Below are 20,111 nucleotides of genomic sequence, written 5' to 3'. Positions count from 1 at the left end.
TGCCCCAGTATTAAGATTCTCTAAGATCCTCGAGGTGAGAGGTACCTCTGGCTGGATGACTTGTATGCCCCTGACATCCAGTCCTGCTGCTCAACTTTGGAAACTGAGTGCAATGTGTATAACCATCTACAGTTCGAACCGCAACAGTATGTTTACTCTGGGGGCACGGGGGGAAATACAGAGAGAGGCTTACCCCGGATCTCCTGTCACATAGTCAAATTTTAAATGGATAAACTCCATCCTGATGGTAACATAACTTTTTGAGTGGAAAGAGAAGTTTTCAGTTGTTATTTGTATTTTGTTTTAACTGTTCTCTTGGATTCCTGGCAGTTAATGCTAGCAGCTATTGGCAGAGGCATGGTTTTCTCTCTGTGAGATGTGTGGAGAATAACACTGACTCTGCCAGGGCTGCGAGAAAATTACTTAAGTGTTTCTTTTCTTAAAATGGTTTTTATTTGAGTCTGTGTCATTTTAATCTTTCTAAAAGGAATCAACCATTTTGTTAATATAAAAAATGTGGCTATTAACTTTTATTACAGATTCATTTTGATAGCGAGTTTGGAAAAAGATTTGTAGAGATTTTTTTCCCATTAAGTTAATTAAGTTTACTTATACCTATAGTAAATATGTATTGTGGACTTGTCATTTTGTTTTATATTTTTCAACAACTTTTCAGGTTATAGTGGGGTAATATGGTCAGAGAAATTATAGCAATTTGTTTTACTTTTTTATTGCCATCAATAGAGTTCTTTTATATTAATAACCTTTAATAAAGTGATGAATTTTTTCCAAAGTAATTGTTTTGTCTGCCACAAAAATCTATTCATAATTTTTTCATTTAAAAGAATTCTATATTTTGTAAGGTGGTACCCTGCTTATACTGTTACACATCTTGCTTATTTTTTAGGTATTGGAAGAAATTTCATGTTACCCTGAGAATAATGATGCAAAGGAACTAAAGCGTATTTTAACACAACCTCATTTCATGGTGAGTACCAATTAAACATCCATAGAACCAAAACCTCACTTTCAAAAGAAATTTTTAATAGTCCTCATAAGATGTGGCCATCTTCATCAGATGCGTCATTACTCATATAATATCAGATTGTTAAGATTACAGTATCAGGTAATATGAAATAAGTCAAGATCCTCTTTGTTTACTTCATGCCACAGTCATAAAGATGCTATCCTAAGGTTGCAGATCATCACACAAGGGATTTGCTTCCTGCTAGGGTAATTCTTAAGTTACTGGAACTGTATATGTTACTTAAACCACAGAGAATTCAACCTGAAGTGAGTTTTCACTAAAAAAGAATTCTCTGAACCTAGGTGATTTATTGGAAAAATTCCATCTCTCAACAATGCAGAACTTTTAAACTTTCTTTGTTCATTTCTACTGTAAGGAAAATTGGGATATAGTAAGAGAAATTATAGCAATTTGTTTTATTTTTATTGCCATCAATAGAGCTCTTTTATATTAATAACCTATAATAAAGTGATGCATTAATAACCTATAATAAAGTGATGAATAGATGCACCTATAGTTAGGCAGTTATAACACTAAACAGAACTCAAAATAGATGAGATACCTTTCTGTGGAAGAAGGTCCAGAGTTATCTACTTAACTGCAATTCAAAAGTATGATTACAAATGGAAATTCATGTTGAATATAACATTTTTAAGACATCAGCCACATGGGGTGCCTGGGTGACTCAGTAGGTTAAGCATCCAACTCTTGATTTCAGTTTAGGCCATGATCTTAGGGTCATGGGGTTGAGCCCCACATCAAGCTCTGTGCTCAACAGAGAGTGTCCTTGAGATTCTTTCCCTCTCCCTCTGCCTCCACCTCACTCATTCTCACCCACTCTCTCTCTCACTCTCACTCTCTCAACTCAAATAAATAATAAATCTTTTTAAAAACACACAAAAATATTAGCCACATCAGGGGCACCTGGCTGGCTCAGTCAGTAGAGCATGTGATTCTTGATCTCTGGATCATGAGTTTGAGCCCCATATTGGGGGTAGAGATTGCTTAAATAAATAAAACTTTTTTTAAGATCTAAAAAAGAACATTAACCACATCAGCATATGTGGACTATATGGGAAGAGTGGAAAATCCAGGTGGTTGCCCCTTGGGAGACAATGTGACTTCATAGCTATGATCTCATTACTACTATTGAGGTGATAATTTTTCAAATAACAGTCACAATATAATAGATGTATCATGCCAGTTACTATGACACAATGTTTTTAAAACTTTAACCCAGCCATCAAAACAGAATTTTGTTCTCAAAGTGACGACTAAGAAAGAGCCAATTACCATATTCACCCTAATTCTCCCACCCAAGCCCTGAACCTAAACTCAATCAAGTATAATCCTTGATAGTATTTCACTTGGTTCCCCTATGACAGCAGCTCTCTCCAGTGGGTTACAGCAAATCATGCTCTCCACCTGTGGGTGAGCACATTATTACAACTTAGGTGTGTAAGCAAAGGACTCAGCTCAAATCCGGCCTCTGCTGTCAAAGTCTCTCATAACATTTCTGCCATCTACATTGACCTTTCTCTTCTGTGATTCCTTCTACACTTGCTCGTATTCACCTGTAGAACATTCTAATCCATGAAGCCTGCTGGAGCAGGTCCCTTCACTAGTGAATGAGCACATCTCAGCTCAGCTTTGTTGTCCTCATTGAACTTGTGGTCTCATCTAATGGTTGTTATTTGTTTCACAGATCAGGAAAATGAAGAGACTATAGGCCTTCATAGTATCCTCAAGTTTGAGAAATCACAAATATCGGGAGTTAATTACCCTTAATATTGTTCCTGATTGTTTCACATATGTAGGCCATGTTTCCCCAGGTTATAATTAATTCTCCTTTATGTCTTATGTCAATAAAATTGGTGAAAGCTCTGGGTTCAGATGGACCTGGGATTGAACTCCAGCCTTGCTGCCCTAGCTCTGTGAACTCTGACTCTCTGAGCCAAACTCACAGAGTTGGAAAACTTAAGTAGATGTACATTACCATGCTTAGCACAGTGCCTGACATGTGCTTGATGTCTAATAAATGCTAGCTAATGAACATTATTAGTTTTCTCCATAGTGTCTTATCACGTGCACGGCACATAGTAAGTTCGCAGCAAAATATTGAATAGATTAGGAACCTGCCCATTGGCAGAAAGGTTAACCTCCTGTCAACTGACTGCCCTGTGCTGTGCAGTGTGCTTCCCATAGATAGAAACGTGTACATTTTAACAGACAATGCCTGTCTGTAAGTTGCTAAGTCACCTCAGTGCAGTTCACAGGATGATATAGAACCATTTGAGACCAGTAGATCTTTCAGATTTGACAGAAGCTGAATAAAGAAATTAACATTTACCCAAATAAGAGCCTTTTCTTAAGGTTTAGCTTTTTTTTCTTTCAAAATCATTAAAGCTCAGACATCCCCATGTTTCACAACTTACCCACCTTTGAAGCCTTAATTTATTTTGCTTTTCTGAAGTCAGAGAGAAGTTAGTATATGCATTGCTATTAGCAAATGGTTTCAGAAATAATAAATAATCCTTATAATTTCTGAATACCTAGATAGATGCTGAAAAAAACATTTTCATTTGCTCACCAAATATGTGAATGCCTATTGTGTGCAGGCATGATGCCAGACACTAAGAATGGTGGTGAATAGAACAGACAAGGTCCCTGCCCTCGTGGGATGTCCATTCAGGTGGGGCTGGGATACAGAATAGATAAGTGGGGTACAGGATGGATAGGTGGACTAGAGACAGACAGTAAACAAGTAAGCCAGGTAATTTCATATAGTAATAATAACTATGAAGAAAAACAAGGGATAACGGAGCAGAGATGATAGTAAAGCGGGGGCTACTTTAGGTAGCCAGGGCAAAGTCCCTCTGAGGACTTAACACGTGAGCTAAGAATTGTTATCTGAGAGAACCCAGCCGTCTGAACATCCGAGCATTGGGGAAGAGCAAGGCCCAGAGGAAGGAAGGAGCTCTGCAGGATCAAAGTATGGAAGTAAGGCCATTATGGCTGGGATACAACAAACAAGGGAGGGACTGGTATGAGAAGAGCTAGGAGAGGGGTGCCTGGGTGGCTCAGTCAGTTAAGCATCTGCTTGGCTCAGGTCATGATCTCAGGGTCCTGGGATCGAGCCCCACTTCGGGCTCCCTGCTCAGCAGTGAGTCTGTTTCTCCCTCTCCCTCTGTCCCCTCTGCCTGTTTGTGGGTATGCTCTCTCACTCTCTCAAATAAGTAAAATCTTAAAAAAAAAAAGTAGAAGAAGAAGAAGAAGAGCTAGCAGAGGTTGACAGAGGCCAGACGACCAAGTCAGGTCTTCCAGGCCATGGTAAGGAGTCCAGATTTTCTCCTGATTGGAGTAGGGCAACACCAAGTGGCTGCAAGCAGGAAAATATGATCAGATATGCACTTGAGACATCCTGGGGCTGATGTGCAGAGAATGGATTCTGGTGGGGATAAGAATTAAAGGAGGGAGGCCAATTCGGCGGCCAAGGTCCCTAAGAGCTTGTGTGGAGCCCTGCTCCGAAGCTCTGCACTGCTTAATGCCCCCTCACCCAGACCCCAGTTTAGACCAGCCCTCTAAGATCTTGAAACTAGCTGCCATTTCCTTTAGTAATCCAAATGCATTTATTGCTCCAAGCATATGCTTTGTTGATGACAGATCAGCATCACCTTCTTTATGATTTTACTGCATTGTTACCTTTTTATTTTTGCCTCGTATGCATGCCTTTAAAATTAAAATAGCCAAGTCATGACTTTGATAAGCTTTTTAATTAAGTCACTTAATTTGAGATGCTAAGGGTTTACTTTTAAAGCAATTTTAATTGCATTTCATTATCTCCGGATATTTCATTACCACACAGATCACAGATGAAAATAGAACTGAGTTTATAGTTAACACACAAGAAAATATAATCTGTGCAAAGCTCCAAACGTACTGATATTCAGCCACAAAATTCTCTTTGAAGTAGAAATGTTCAAATATCCGTGGCTATGAAAACTTTTATGATGACACAAAAAAGTACAGTAAGTAGAAAAATATCCTCTTTTAGGGAAACCAGGGATCTTTATTATCCAGTTTCACCAAGATATGACATATGCAGGTATCAATACAAAGAAATCACTTCTTTGTTAACAGGCTTTGCAAAACCATTCGTAATAGTAATTGTCATCTTATTTTTCATTTCAGCAAGTGCTCCAAAAAATAAAAAGAACAAAAACATTACATAGATTTAGACTTTGAGCTCTATATCATATGTGAGATTTTGGAAAACTACATTTTTTCAGGCACAGTGGTGTGTATTTTCATTTCTTTTACTAAGTCATATTATAAATTATCTTCATCCTTTGGGTTATACAAAAGAGTTATTGGTTAATACCACCCAGAAAGATAGTTGTTCAAAACACCAATTATTGCATTGTTTCTTTTTAAATTTGTTACCATCCTAAGCCTAAGCCCAAATTTGCCACCTCTATTTACAGATGATTCTTTCTACTAAATTGTTTGAAACTGCATTATGTCTGCCTGCATTTGAAATAACACATTTCTGCTGAAATAGTACTTTTATTAATATTTTACTTTCTTCATAAAATACCAGGCCTTACTTCAGACTCACGATGTAGTGGCACATGAAGTTTACAGCGATGAAGCATTGAGGGTCACACCTCCTCCCACCTCTCCCTATTTAAATGGTGATTCTCCAGAAAGCGCAAACGGAGATATGGATATGGAGAATGTGACCAGAGTCCGCCTGGTCCAGTTCCAAAAGAACACAGATGAGCCCATGGTAAGTAGAAAAAGAAAGTTTCTAGACTCTAAAATCCCAGCCTAAGCAACTTCAACCTACACTACTAAGAGGGAAGGAGGGGAGGGATAGTTTAAAAGCCTTCCCTTTCCAGCTCCTCCACCACCACCTCCCAACCTGCACCCAGAATTTTTCTACCTGATGCCATGCCTAAGGCCACCCCCCACCTCTCCTTTCACAAATCCTCTGTAGCTCCACCAAAAAAGGACATACCTGGTACATTACTCCAGTAAAAACCTCTGAGGCACAATTTGAAATACTGGTATTGAAAAAGCAAATGTCTAACGACATTGTGAAAAGCATCCTTTTATAAGATCTTTGCCTTCAACAAAATCAGAGGAAGACTAATTTGGAAAGCATTCAAAGAACTGAGTGATGTCACTAAAATAATATTCCTTCCATTCACACTAATTTAAGTGGATTCATTTTCTTCAGGTATAGGAACAGCATCAGAATAAAATTGATGCTGAGCCTGCCTCATTCTCACAGAATCCTGGGAGATGGGGAATATCGAGGGAAAGGTTCTGTGGTATTAACTGAGCAAAGTGGGGTATGAGGTGGGAGGGCAGAGTGGAGACCATCCAGGCCAACCATGTGTGCCGAAGCCTGGTAATAAGAAAGGCTCTTATCAGAGTTTCAGAGTGGAAAGGGGCACCATGGCTTACAGTATAGAAAACAGTGCCTGGCAGGATCAGGACATAAGAATGTTGAAAGACATGTTAAGGATTCTGTTCTTTATCTCAAAAACAGTGAGAGGCTCTTGAAGAGTTTCAAGCAGGGAGAAAAGATCAGATTTGCATTTTAGAAAGACTCTCTCCAGAGAATAGATTAGAGAGAGGTCGTAGGGAGACCAGAGAAGAGGTTATTGCCTCTGGACCAGGGAGAGCAGATGGAACTAGGAGCTAGAGGCACAGATACCAAATGGAAAGAAGTGAACAGATTGAACAAAAGAGCAAAATCAATCGACTTGGATAAGAGATTGACTAGGGGACTGGGGGAGAAGCCATTACCAAGGATGTCCCTTAAGCTTTATATGTTCACAACCACATGGATAGTAATGCTACCCATTGAGATAAAGGCTATTGGAAAAGTACCATGTTTGGGGGAAGAATCCTATCTTTGGGGTGGGGAAGCATTCAAACTTACACATTCATATCTTTCCCTCAGAGCAAAGAAAATGGATATTGGGATATAGAAAACACAAATTCCTTACTTAAGAAAGTTGCCTGGTTGCTTTCCAGATTAAAGGAAGAGCTATAAAGCAGTGATTTCTCTGACTGTGATTTCCAGAGAACTCTGAACTCTAGATGTTTCAGGTTATAATTCTCATGTACTGATCTTTGCCACTTTTACTGTACTACCCAGCACTTGCAGCAGGAAGGGGACCTGTAAGTCACTTCACCCCTTTTTGGTGACATCCAAACAACCCTTCGGCTTAAGAGCACAAGCAGTAGCAACTTTTGGGTGCTTTGGGCAGATCACTTCAAGTCTGCTCATACTTTGTTTAGCAATTACTGCCAGAAGCATACTTGACTAAATGACCCCCAAGATCCCACCCAGCTCCAAAAGTCTAATATCCACTTATTCATTTTATATGTCCATCCACTCATTTAGCAAATGTTTAAGTGCCTACTATGCACAGATCACTGTATTGGATGCCAGTGATGTAGTGACATATAAGACACAGCCCCTTCTCAGAGCTCACTTTCCACAGGACTGCCAACATTAAGTAAGTAAATATGCAGTTTAGCACAGTTTGCTAAACAAGAACAATTAGGATAAAGCTATAGAGGAGAGAAGACTGTGTCCAAGAGGCAAGGAGAAGGGGTGACGTTCAGCCAAGCAAAACAGACAGGAAAGCTGGAAGGGACCACAAGAAGGAGGCCCAGAAGTGTCCTGTGATCATCATATTCTAAAGCAGCCTGGTGACATTTGTTTGATCTTTTGTATGGAGGCTCACTACCTAAACACCATAGACTGAATTAAAGCGTATCCCTGGGTTACTTTTTTCAGAAAGCATAAAATGGCCTTGAGTCTCCCCTAAAAGTCTCCTTAAAAAAGCCCTTCTCTGTTCTTTGATCCTACTGAAGGTGTGTGTTCTCCTTCTGACTGGTTGCCATAAAAATAGTAATAATTTGTTGTAAAATGGATATTTTCAATAACAGAGTACAGTTCTCTGTTAAATTTAATACAGCTTCGTTTGCTTAGCGAGTTGTCTTATTAAAAGCATTATATTACTGTTCAAGACATGCCTATGTGATCTTTTTTACTTTGGGGACCCCTATAACATGTCCAATTATGTTAGATTCACCCTGCAAGGGTGATACACTCCCATTACTTCCCCCTAGTCATGAGAGGCCCCTGTCTGTCTCATCACTATTTTCTATTCACTAATGAATAGTCTCATTCATTAGGTGCCTAGCAGAGTGCTTGTCCACATAACAGAATCACAGTAATATTGTTTGAATTAATACATTAATTTATTAATTTCAAGGCTGAAACCCCTTCATGCTGTCATTTCCCTTATGAAATTAGATCTGAGTTATACATTAATTTACAGCCTTTTTCCAGGAACACCTCTCTTGGTAACTGTACATGCTGATTGAATATACAAGTTGGAAATGAAACTTGAACATTACAGTTAAATGTTGGGACTAGAAACATTTTAATATACCAGTTTTTCACATTGCTTACCTACCACTTCTAAGAACTGTAAAATATGAACCAAGCAAAGTTACATTTTGTGGAATTGTACAGATTCAGAATGTAAATTATAAAGGCTCAAATATTTTCATGAAGCTTTCCAACAGAGTGTTATTCCCTAATGAAGAAGATAAGACAGTCCCCCTACCCCTAATCATCTCAAATTCAAGACCAGTTTTCACCAAGGGAAATTGTTAAAAATACAGATTTCTGGGCTCCATTCCAGACTTCCTGACTCTAAATCCAAAAAGTGAGTTTAAAAGACAGTATTATTTAAAAGGTTCCCATGTGATTTTTAGGATCAGCCAGGTCTAGTACAAAGAAAAATATGTTTATGAAAGTTTATCTTATAATAGAGAATAATAGGAAAACAAAAATAATCTCTATAGACTAGTAGTCTGGCATTAAATATGTGGAGCTTCTACTTCTGGCCAAGATGGAGTAACAAGGACCAGATTTACCCTCTCACCTGAAATAACCAAAAAAATTTAAAAACAAAAACAATTACATGGAAGAACAGTTTTCAAGACATTGGATATCAGACAACAAAGGAAAATGATCCCTGAGAGGCAGGAAGCAAACAGGCTGAGCCCTATGACTGTCCAGCCTTTTGACTTGAGGCCATAGCACAGAAAGGGAGAACTGAGGCAGAGCAAACAGACACCCTGAATTGAGGAGACAGAACTGAGAATCCAAGGAGATCTAGGCATAGGACAGAGGACTAAAGAAGAGGTGCACAGAGAGAGAACCCCAGAGATCTGTAGAGGGTGTCTCTGAAGTATTCATCTAAATTATGATCAGTGCATTTATGAGAGGAAGCTGCCAAGGAAAGACCATCCAAAAAAAATTAGAGGGAACAGTACCCAACACTGCCTGTTAACCACCAGCCAGACTGGAAAACAGATTCATGGAGCATTGTATAGAGTACTTAGGAAGATCTTTTTTTTAAGATTTTATTTATTTATTCCTGAGAGGCAGAGACACAGGCAGAGGAAGAAGCAGGCTCCATGCAGGGAGCCCGATGTGGGACTCGATCCCAGGATTCCAGGGTCAGGCCTTGGGCTGAAGGCAGGCGCTAAACCGCTGAGCCACTCAGGCTGCCCACTTAGGAAGATCTTATCTCAATAATGAGGAATAATTCGCTTCAGGCTCAAAGGTTCTCAGGACCTGCCTAACAAATCATGAAAGCAAGACCCAAAGGATTGGACTAATTGACCTAAGTAAGTGAACTATATCCCAGAACAAAGCCTAAGAATACTTAGAGGAATAAAAAACATCTAGTATGCAGCAAGATAAAATTCACAATGTCAGGCATTGAATCAAAGATTACTAATGGCATGTAAAGAAAAGGAGAAATGTGACCTATAATGTGGTGAATAATCAATCAACTGACAGAACTGACAAAGATATTAGAATTAACAAAAAAATAAACTGATATTAATAGCAGATCAGACATTTGGGAAGAAAAGATTAGTGAACTCAAAGATATAGCAATAGAAACTATCTAAAATGAAATACAAAAAAAAGAATTTTTAAAAATGAAAAAAGCAGAGGTGCCTGGGTAGGTCAGTGAGTTAAGCGTCCAACTCTTGATTTCAGCTCAGGTCATGATCTCAGGGTCATGAGATCAAGCCCCTCATCGTGCTCCATGCCAGTTGTGGAGCCTGCTTAAAATTCTCTTTCTCCCTCCCCTTTTGCCCCCCCCCACTTGTGTGTGCTCTCTCTCTCTCTCTCACTCTCACTCTCTCTTTCAAAAGAGTAAAAAACATCACTGAGCTCTAGGACAACTTCAGACAGCCTAACATATGGTTAATTGGATTCTATAAAGAAGAGAGTGGAAAAAAAAAAAGAAGAGAGTGAAGAAGACAGAGAAAGGATATTTGAAGAAATAATGGATGAAAACATCCCAAACTTGATGAAAACTATAAATCTGCAGATGCAAGATCACAATGAACCCCAAACCCAGGAAGCATCAGAAAACAGCACCAGGGTACATCTTAATCAAACGGTTTAGAACCCATAATAAAAAAAGATCTTAAAAACAGATAAAAATAATGTTTATATAGAGGAACAAAGATAAGAATGGCATCAGACTTCTTATCAAAAATAATACAATTGAAAAGAACAGTGTCTTTAAAGTACTGGAAGGAAAAACAAAACCTTGAGAGGGTTTATCTTAGATTTTGAAACTTAGCAAAGCTATGTTTCGAAAACTAAAGGCAAAATAGAAGCATTTTCAGACATACCAAAACTGAAAGAATTCAGTAGACCTACAGAATAAAATGTTAAAGGACATCCTTGTCATTTAAATCTCTTTAAAAGATAATTGGCAGTTTAAACAAAACTAACAGCATTGTGTTTGGGGGCTTGTTACATGTAAAAGTAAGATGTATAACTGTAGCACAAAGGTCAGGAGAAAGGGAGTGGAACTATACTGTTAAAAGGTTCTTATACTACATGTAACATTGTATAATATCATTTGAAGGTAGACTGTGATAAGTTAAAGATGCATACCATAAAAGCTAAAGCAACCACTGAAACAAAACCAAATTATAGCTAATCAAACAACACAGGAGAGAAAATAGAATAAAAATAAGCTAACCCAAAAGAAGGCAGAAAAGAAAAAGAGAGCATAGAACAGATGGAACAAAAAGAAATTAAATAGGGATGCCTGGATGGCTCAGCGATTGAGCATCGGCCTTTGGCTTAGGGTGTGATCCTGGAGACCTGGGATCGAGTCCCTCATCAGGCTTCCTTCATGGAGCCTGCTTCTCCCTCTGCTTGTCTCTCTCTCTCTCTCTCTCTCTCTCTCTCTCTCTCTCTCTCTCTCTCCATGTCTCTCATGAATAAATAAATAAAATCTTTAAAAAAAGGAAATTAAATAGCAGGAAGATATATTTATACCTGAGTGTATCAATAATACTATGAAATGCAGATAGTCTAAATTCCCCCAGATTAAGAAGCAGAGATTGTCAGATGGGGTGTGGGGGCAGACCCAACTATATATATTGCCTGCAAGAATTGTTCTATACATAAAGACAAATAGTTTCAAAGTAAAAGGATGAAAGAAGATATATCATGATAGCATTAATCAAAAGGCAGCTGGAGTGGCTGTGTTAATATCAAAGTATAATTCTCAGGGGATCCCTGGGTGGCTCAGCAGTTTAGCACCTGCCTTTGGCCCAGGGTGCAATTCTGGAGTCCCGGGATCGAGTCCCATGTCAGGCTCCTGGCATGGAACCTGCTTCTCCCTCCTCCTGTGTCTCTGCCTCTCTCTCTCTCTCTCTCTCTCTCTCTCTCTCTCTCTCTCTCTCCTCCCTCCCTCCCTCCCTCCCTCCCTCTCCCTCTCCCTCTCCCTCTCCCTGTCTATAATTAATAAATAAATAAATAAATAAATAAATCTTTTTAAAAAAGTATAATTCTCAATTCACATTGCAGTTAAATTGAAAATGAATAACAGAAAAACCTTGGGGAAACTCCCCAAGCATGTGAGAACTAAATAACACAGTTCTAAATAACCTTTGGATCAAAGAAGAAACCAAAAGGGAAATTAAAAGTATTTTAAAGTGAATGAAAATGAAACAACAACACACCAGAATTTCTGGGATGCTGCAAAAGCAGTACTTAGGGAGAAACATGTAGCACTAAATACCTATATTAGAAAAGAAATATTGCAAATTATCTCAGCTTCCACCTTAAGAAACAAGAACAAAAAAGAGCACATTAAACCAAAAGTGAGTGAAAGAAAAGAAATAATAAAGATCAAAGTGGAGGGGCACATGGATGGCTCAATCAGTTGCCTTCAGCTCAAGTCATGTTCCCAGAGTCCTGGGATGGAGCCTCATTTTGGGCTCTCTGCTGGGCAGGGAGCCTGCTTCTCCCTCTTCTGCCTGCTGCTCCCCCTGCTTGTACCTACCCTCCCTCTATCCCCTCCCTATCCCCACCCCGTCAAATAAATGTTTTAAAAAATCTTTTTTTAAAAAAATCAAAGTGGAAATTAAATTAATGAAATAGAAAACAGAATAGAGAAAAACAAGTTTTTTCTATGAGAAGATCAGATTGATCAGGAAAAAAAAATATTTATCACCAATATTCTACATTTAAAAAGTGACACTACTACAAAATCCATAGGCATAAAAAGTATAAAGAAATCCTATAAACAACTTTATGCCAAGAAACTCAGCAACTGAGATGAAATGGACAAATTCCTTAGAAGACAGAAACACACCAAAGCTCACTTAAGGAATATACTGAATTGCCCTATACTATTTAAAAATTGAATTTGTAGTTAAAAAACATTCCTCAAAGAAGAGTCCAAAGACAGCACTACTGGTGAAATCTACCAAACATATAATAAATAAATAATAGCAATTCTTATACCAAAACCAGATAAAGACAGTACAAGAAAACTACAGACTGGTATCCCTCATGAATGTAGATGCAAAAACTCTAAACAAATCTGTATCTCAACAGAAGACGACTACATCGTGACCAGCTGGAGACTAACCCAGGAATACAGCACACTTCTAAATAGCCAAAAGCTAGGGAAAAAAATCAGTCCGAAAGGATAAACAAAATGATATATCCATACAGTGGAATACTCAGCAAGGACAAAGAATGAGCCATTGATATATACAACAATCTGATTAAAATCACATTGTGAATTTGAAAAAAGCAACAAAAAAGAGTACATACCATATGAGTAGCCATAGGGTAAGAGGAGAGGGGTACAGGGATGGGAGTAGATTACCAGTGGGCACAAGGAAATGTTTAGGGGTGATGGATATATTCATGTTCCTCATTATAGTAATGGCTTCACACATGTATATGTATGTCAAGCTTACGAAATTGTACACCTTAAGGGACGCTAAGGTAGCTCAGTCAGTTGAGCATCCAAGTCTTAATTTCAGCTCAGGTTGTGATATCTGGGGTCATGGGATCAAGCCCTATGTCGGGCTCCACGCTTAGCATGGAGTCTGCTTGGGAGATTCTCTCTCCCTCTCCTCTGCCCCTCCTGCTCATTCTCTCTCTCTCTCTCTCTCTAAAAATAAATAAATAAATCTTTGCTTAAGAAAGCACAATATAGGGACACCTGGGTTGCTCAGCGGTTGAGCGTCTGCCTTCTGCTCAGGGCATGATCCCAGGATCTGGGATCCCTTGCAGGGAGCCTGCTTCTCCCTCTGCCTATGTCCCTGCCTCTCTATGTGTCTTTCATGAATAAATAAAAATCTTAAAAAAAAGCACAATATAGAATGTATGCATTACTATTATTATAGCAATCAAAATACCAAAATGGCATTTTTATCATGGCATGGTAGAGTAACAAATGGTTTTCCTCCTTCATTTTCTATATTTTCTTGAATGCTTTCCTAACTTTTGTAAATAAAATTATCTACAGTGAAATCACAAACATCAAGAGAAATAGTAATTCTATTTTATTTGACTTTTTACAGGGAATCACTTTAAAAATGAATGAGCTAAATCATTGTATTGTTGCAAGAATTATGCATGGGGGCATGATTCACAGGCAAGGTAAGTTTCTTTTTTTTTTTTTCAAGTTAAGTTTCATATGTGATTCTTGACCTCTTTAACTTTCTTTCCTGTAGCCCTAGTGGAGAAAGTATTTTTTATTATCTATATAAAAGATCTGTTTAATCTGTGGCCCACATAAATGATGTATTTATCTGTCTTTGGTTTTAATCACTGTTAGTCTACCTTTGTACATATTCATCTGTACATGCTCCAGCCCATGGATAAGAGGAGGAAGATACTGTGACGGTTCTGTTGCTGGAACATCGCAAAATCACTGTTTGGATCCTGACTTATCAAAGACCATGGGGGGTGGTGGATAAAGCAAAGTATCATACCTGGCCCCAGGATATATGGAAGGCATCTATTCTGGGACATACACACATACATACAAACATGCATATGTACATTTGTTTGTATGGATATAGATAGATAATGACAGTTTAAGAATTTCTCATTCACTCAGGAGTGAGAAATGCTCTCTAAATTAGGAAATTAGAGTTTGATAAATAATATAAAAAATGCTAAAATAAGAGATATCAAATCTAGACTAAGTTTTTAATACTTGCTGCAGTAATTGTAGTCATTCTGATAAAGGAATTCACCAAAGCCCGAAGTAAACAAAGAATGAGTTTTTGAGAAAGGGGAACATTCATTAACCCTCGAGCAGGCATGATTTGGACATGCAGGCATAGCCTCCTCTTTGAAAGGGCTGAGTTATATGTGCTAGTATTTGCAGGCTGCTCCAAAAATTATTCTCCTGTCCAAAAATCAGGCCTCCTTTCTTTGAGATCAGGTTATTTTTGTCCTCAGCACCCCTTTACTTTTTTCTTAACCTGAGAGAGGGAGAAGTAATACCATAAGCATTTTAAGTACTTCCCTGACCACTATATACACAGATGATGTGTGGCATTACTGCTGCCTTCAGAAGAATCTTTATAGACTGCATGAGTAGACAGCGTTCACACAGGAGAAATGGTTTTAGGCTCCAGGATGAGTTTTCTGTTTCTTAGTTTTAGTAATTTGCTATAAATTCAGTAAAGTCACAATATCGTTGTTTCTGTAATTTTGTGTGACCTGCCATCTCTGATAGAAGTGGTGTAGTAGACACCCCTCTCCTATTCTTATTTTTGAAAGGTAGCTTTCCCAGAATTCCCCATGAAGAGTAACATTTACTGTAGAATTTTAATAGATGCCTTTTATTAGAGCTGAGGAAATTCTCTTCTATTCTGCGTTGCTGAGGCTGTTAATTATGATTGAGTTTTGAATTTTATCAAATACTTCTCTGCTGAAATGATCACTTGAGGTTTTTTTCCTTTTATCTATTAACATAGAGAATGACTTTTTAAAAAGATTTCGTAATGATAAACCCCTTCTGCTTTTCTCAGATAAACCAAGCTTACTCATTGTGTGTTATTTTTTTGTATGTACTGCTGGATTCTGTGTGCTAATGTTTAGAGTTTTTGTATTAGTAATTATGAGCGAGACTGGCTGGTAGTTAATTTTCCTTTCTTGTCTTTCTCTGTAGGGCTCTAGTTTCAAAGTTATATTGCCTCATAAAATGACTTGGAGAGCCTTCTGCCTTCATGAGTTCTCTGAAAGACTTTGTATAATATTGGAATGAATTGTACCTTTAAAGTTGGTAGGGGATCCCTGGGTGGCTCAGCGGTTTAGCACCTGCCTTCGGCCCAGGGCGTGATCCTGGAGACCCGGGATCGAGTCCCATGTTGAGCTCCCTGCGTGGAGCCTGCTTCTCCCTCTGCCTGTGTCTCTGCCTCTCTCTCTTTCTCTCTCTCTCTCTCTCTCTCTCTCTCTCTCTCTCTCTCTGTGTGTGTGTGTGTGTGTGTGTGTGTGTGTCATGAATAAATAAATAAAATCTTTGAAAAAAAAAGTAAAGTTGGTAGAACTTGATAAAACTATTAAGGCCTGGTGTTTTGTTTTTGATTTTGTTTTTTTTAGAAGAGACTTTTTTTTAAGGAAGCTCTATGCCCAATGTGGGGCTTGAACTCACCACCCTGAGATCAAAAGTATGCTCTACCAACTGAGCCAGCCAGGCACCGCAGAAAAGACTTTTTTTCTTTTTTAACAACTGCTCCAATTTCTTCAACATTCCTAAGGTTATTTAGGCTTTCTGTATCTTGCATGAACTTGGTAAATTACATTTTCCTTAAAAAACTTAAGTTTTTAAAAATTATTGCAGTAAGCTTCTGTGTAGTGTTCTCTTACCTTTTTATTCCCTTCTATCTCTATAATTATGTCCCCTTGTTTATTCCTAAAATTGTTTATTTGTGCCTTGTCCTTTTTTCTCCTAACAAACTTTGCCAGGGGATTGTTCCAAAACCCACTTAGGGTTCTGTTGATTCTCTCCATTGTATCTTTATTTTCTATTTCATTATGTTATGACCTGATTTCTATTTATCTCTTTCATACTACTTCCTATTGGTTTTATCTAACTTTCTTAATTAGACACTTAGTTCATTTATCCCAGTCTTTTTTTCTGATACCTGCATTTGAGTCTAAACTCTACCCTGTATCCTACCAATTTTGTTATGAAGTATTTTTATTGTAATTCAATTCTAAGTACTCTTAAATTCCTATTATGGTATCTTTCATTAACCCACGGTTATTTTACATACCACATCTAAGAAGATTTTCTATGTATCTTTTAATAATTTACTTCTACTTAATTACACTGTGGTCAGAGTGTGGTCTGTATGACACCATTTCTTTGAGGTTTGTTGAGACTTGCTTTATGGCATAGCACTTTAATCAGTTTTGTAAATAGTCCATGCATACTTAAGAAGAATATGTATTCTTTAACTGTTGCATGGAGAGATGGAGAGTTGTCTATATGATGATTGGCTTGGGGTTAATCTTTTTGTTCACATCTTCTGTATCTCAACTAAATTTTTGTCTGTCTGACCTATCATTAATTGCTGAAATATCTCACTATCATAGTAGAATTTTTCAATTTCTATCTATAGATCTTCCCATTTTGGCTTTGTATATTTGAAGCTGTCTTATTAGGTGCATAGAAATACCTGATAACTATTTCTATCCTTACTAATACTTTCTATTTAAAATCTATTTATCTAATACTAACTTACTTATTCCAGCTTTATCTTAGTATTTGCTGACATGTCTTCTTCCAGCCTTTTATTTCCAACCATTCTGTGCTTGTATGCATCAGTATGTCTCTTGCAAACATTTTTTAAGCTGGGTTTTTCATTTTTTAATGCACTCTAATGATCACTATCTTTTACTGGGCAAGGTTAGTCCATTAATATTTATATTTATTCCATTTTTTAGTTGACTTTCTTGTTCATTTTTTTGTTTCATTTTTTCCTCCTGGTAGTTTAGAATTTCAGCACTCTATTTCTATTTTTTAGGCGGTTGCCTTGAAATTTTATCATGTACATTTAACGTTATACATTTTAAAGTGAAACAGTGTCTTAACCCCACTCCCAAAGAATCCAAAGACATTGGACTACTAAATCTGATCGCACTCCTGACTTACATATTATTTTTGCCCAGTATTTTAGTTCTGTTCTGTTTTAAATTTACAAATTTGAAATTACTATTAAAATATGACCATTTTTGGTTGGATTTACATAAATGGTTATGATTTTATTTACTTACCATTCCTGCTATTTTATTTCTAGTATAGTTAACATACAGTGTTTTGGTATATTAGTTTCAGGTATAAACTCAACCATTCCTTCTTAAGACTCAGACTATTCTTTGGGGAGCATTTTTCCTTCTTCCTAAAGTTCATCCTTGGAAGTTCCTTTAGTGCTAGTCTCCTGATAGACTCTGTCACGTGGTATTTATCTGTAAATATTTTATTTCAGCCTCAATCTTGAAGATTACTTTTGCTGAGAGCACAATTTTAGGCTGATGGTTACCATTCTGTTGTATTTTAGCATCCGTTGTTGACATTGGAAAGTCTAATGTCACCACAACTGTTCCTTGCTTTGTGGGTGATCTCTCCTTTCTCTCTGGTTATTTTAAGAACTTTGTCTTTATGAGGAAGAAAAGATCTTTGTCTTTAGATGTTCTGTAGTTTCACTGCTTTCCAGCCTGGCTTTCTTTTTATTCACCCTGTTTAGGATACATTATTCTTCCTGGATCTGCATAATCATGTTTTCATCAGTTCAGTAAAGTTTGCAACCATTATTTCTTCAAATATTACCTCTTCCCCATTCTCCATATTCTCTCTTTATGAACTCCACTAGACATGTGTTAGATATTCCCTTCATATCTCGTAATTTTTTTCCTATTTTATTTCTTGTTTCCTTTTTTTCTCTATTTCATTTCTCTGGCTTGCATTCTAAGTAATTTATTTGGTTATATCTTCCAGTTCACTGAAACTCTTCAGCCATATCTGAATTCCTGTTCAACTCATCCACTCACTGGTTTATATCACCAGTTATATTTTTCTTTTCTAGAAACACTAGTCATTTGTTCTTAGTCATATTTTCAAACCTATCTGTTCACATTTGATAATCTCTTATTGCATGCTCATCTTTGCAACTAAGTCCTTTTCCTGATATTTAACATGTAGCTATTTTCTATTCTGTATCTAATCACTCTAGTATCTTTTCTCCTTTGATGATCTGAATCTGATCTGCTTTTTCTGTTCTGGTGACTTACATAGTAGTTTGCCTTATAATATGTTTGGTGACCTTTGATTGTGAGCTCCTTGTTTGTTCTGATCAGTGGAAGTCCTATGGGACTACACTGGGAACACTTTCCTCCAGAGAGAGTTTGTTTTCTCTTCTACTAGTTACCATGGAGTGCCACCAATCTGGATCTTGCCTCCCTCCACATTCCTTACTCAGCTTCTCTTACTTGCTGTTGGACCAAGGCTCAGAATCCAGCTAGCAGGCATTGCTACTGTGGCATCCACCCTTTCCACTTTTTCATTCCACCCTTAGTTTTCCCCCACTCAGGACCCAGCTCACAGGTTTTTGTGTGGAGCAGATGGTGGGGATGCAAGTAGGAAGTGCTTTTAGGAATTTATACTCCTTTCCTGAGACTAGTAACACTTCAAAAGGTATACCCTAGGTGAGATACAGTTGTGAGAACCCCAAATTCTTATTTTATTCTGATTTTCACACATGAGTGGAGAGAGAACAGTGTGGTGAGTTCAAGTAGAGAAAAGTGGAAGAAAGGGACACCTGGGTGGCTCAGCAGTTGAGCATCTGCCTTCAGCTCAGGGCATGATCCCAGGGTCCAGGATAAAGTCCCACATTGGTCTCCCTGCAGGGAGCCTACTTCTCCTTCTCCCTCTGCTTATGTCTCTGCCTCTGTGTGTGTGTGTGTGTGTGTGTGTGTGTCTCATGAATAAATAAATAAAATCTTTAAAAAAAAAATAAAAATGGAAAGAAGAGTGCAGGGATAACCCACATACCCATAACCCACTAGAATTACTGTTAATTCAGGCCACACCAGTTTCTTTTTTTATCATTTTATAACTTTTAATCATAGCAAATGTGTTTTAACAGAGTCATAAAATCAACATTACCACATATACAAAGGACAAGACACCTTTGTATATGGTATACACCAGTTTGGCATAAAAAAATACCATATATTGAAATTGGGTTCATTGGAAAAACTCAGGACTTACTAAGACACCATATACAACAGAGAGAGCAAGCAAGAATGCTTTTAAGACATTCAGATTTATAAACAGCAGCTTAATATCCCCCTTACAAAGTCAATTATTTGGCAACATTTGAACAATAGTTTCTACACAGCCCAACAGCTCATTTATCTGTAGGGCTATTTGGCCCTTTAAAAGAAAAGCTCCTAAAATAAATAATCCACATAATTGTAAATGAAACATGTCAAGGACTTGAGTTAGCCTCTAGAGCAGCATTAATCTAGCCATTTGACTGGAGTATTAGTTATCAAGAGGGCCGGGGAACCCACCAGTGGGGCTGGAAGAAATGGCAGGAACCCTGTTCACCAGCTGCATGGCTTGGGTTGGGGAGTTTGTACTCCCAAGCTAAAACCAGCCTCCCCACCTGCAACTGTACT

At 37.8% G+C, this 20,111-nt stretch overlaps 1 protein-coding gene across 8 annotated transcripts in view; it reads left to right on the top strand.

The window, feature by feature from the left end:
* Positions 1 to 20,111, top strand: part of CASK (calcium/calmodulin dependent serine protein kinase) — a 348,892-nt gene that overhangs the window by 289,958 nt on the left and 38,823 nt on the right. For all 8 annotated transcript variants that reach the window (XM_055337533.1, XM_055337531.1, XM_055337539.1 and 5 more), the window contains exons 13-15: positions 908 to 988; positions 5,628 to 5,816; positions 13,991 to 14,069. In XM_055337533.1, coding sequence (XP_055193508.1) covers positions 908 to 988; positions 5,628 to 5,816; positions 13,991 to 14,069 — 349 coding nt within the window. The remainder of the gene's footprint in view (positions 1 to 907; positions 989 to 5,627; positions 5,817 to 13,990; positions 14,070 to 20,111) is intronic.

This window comes from Nyctereutes procyonoides, unplaced genomic scaffold, assembly GCF_905146905.1.
Source record: "Nyctereutes procyonoides isolate TBG_1078 unplaced genomic scaffold, NYPRO_anot_genome, whole genome shotgun sequence".
In the NCBI taxonomy this organism is placed as follows: domain Eukaryota; kingdom Metazoa; phylum Chordata; class Mammalia; order Carnivora; family Canidae; genus Nyctereutes; species Nyctereutes procyonoides.
The sequence above is the reverse complement of the archived record's forward strand: the minus strand, read 5'-3'. Positions and strand labels throughout refer to the sequence as shown.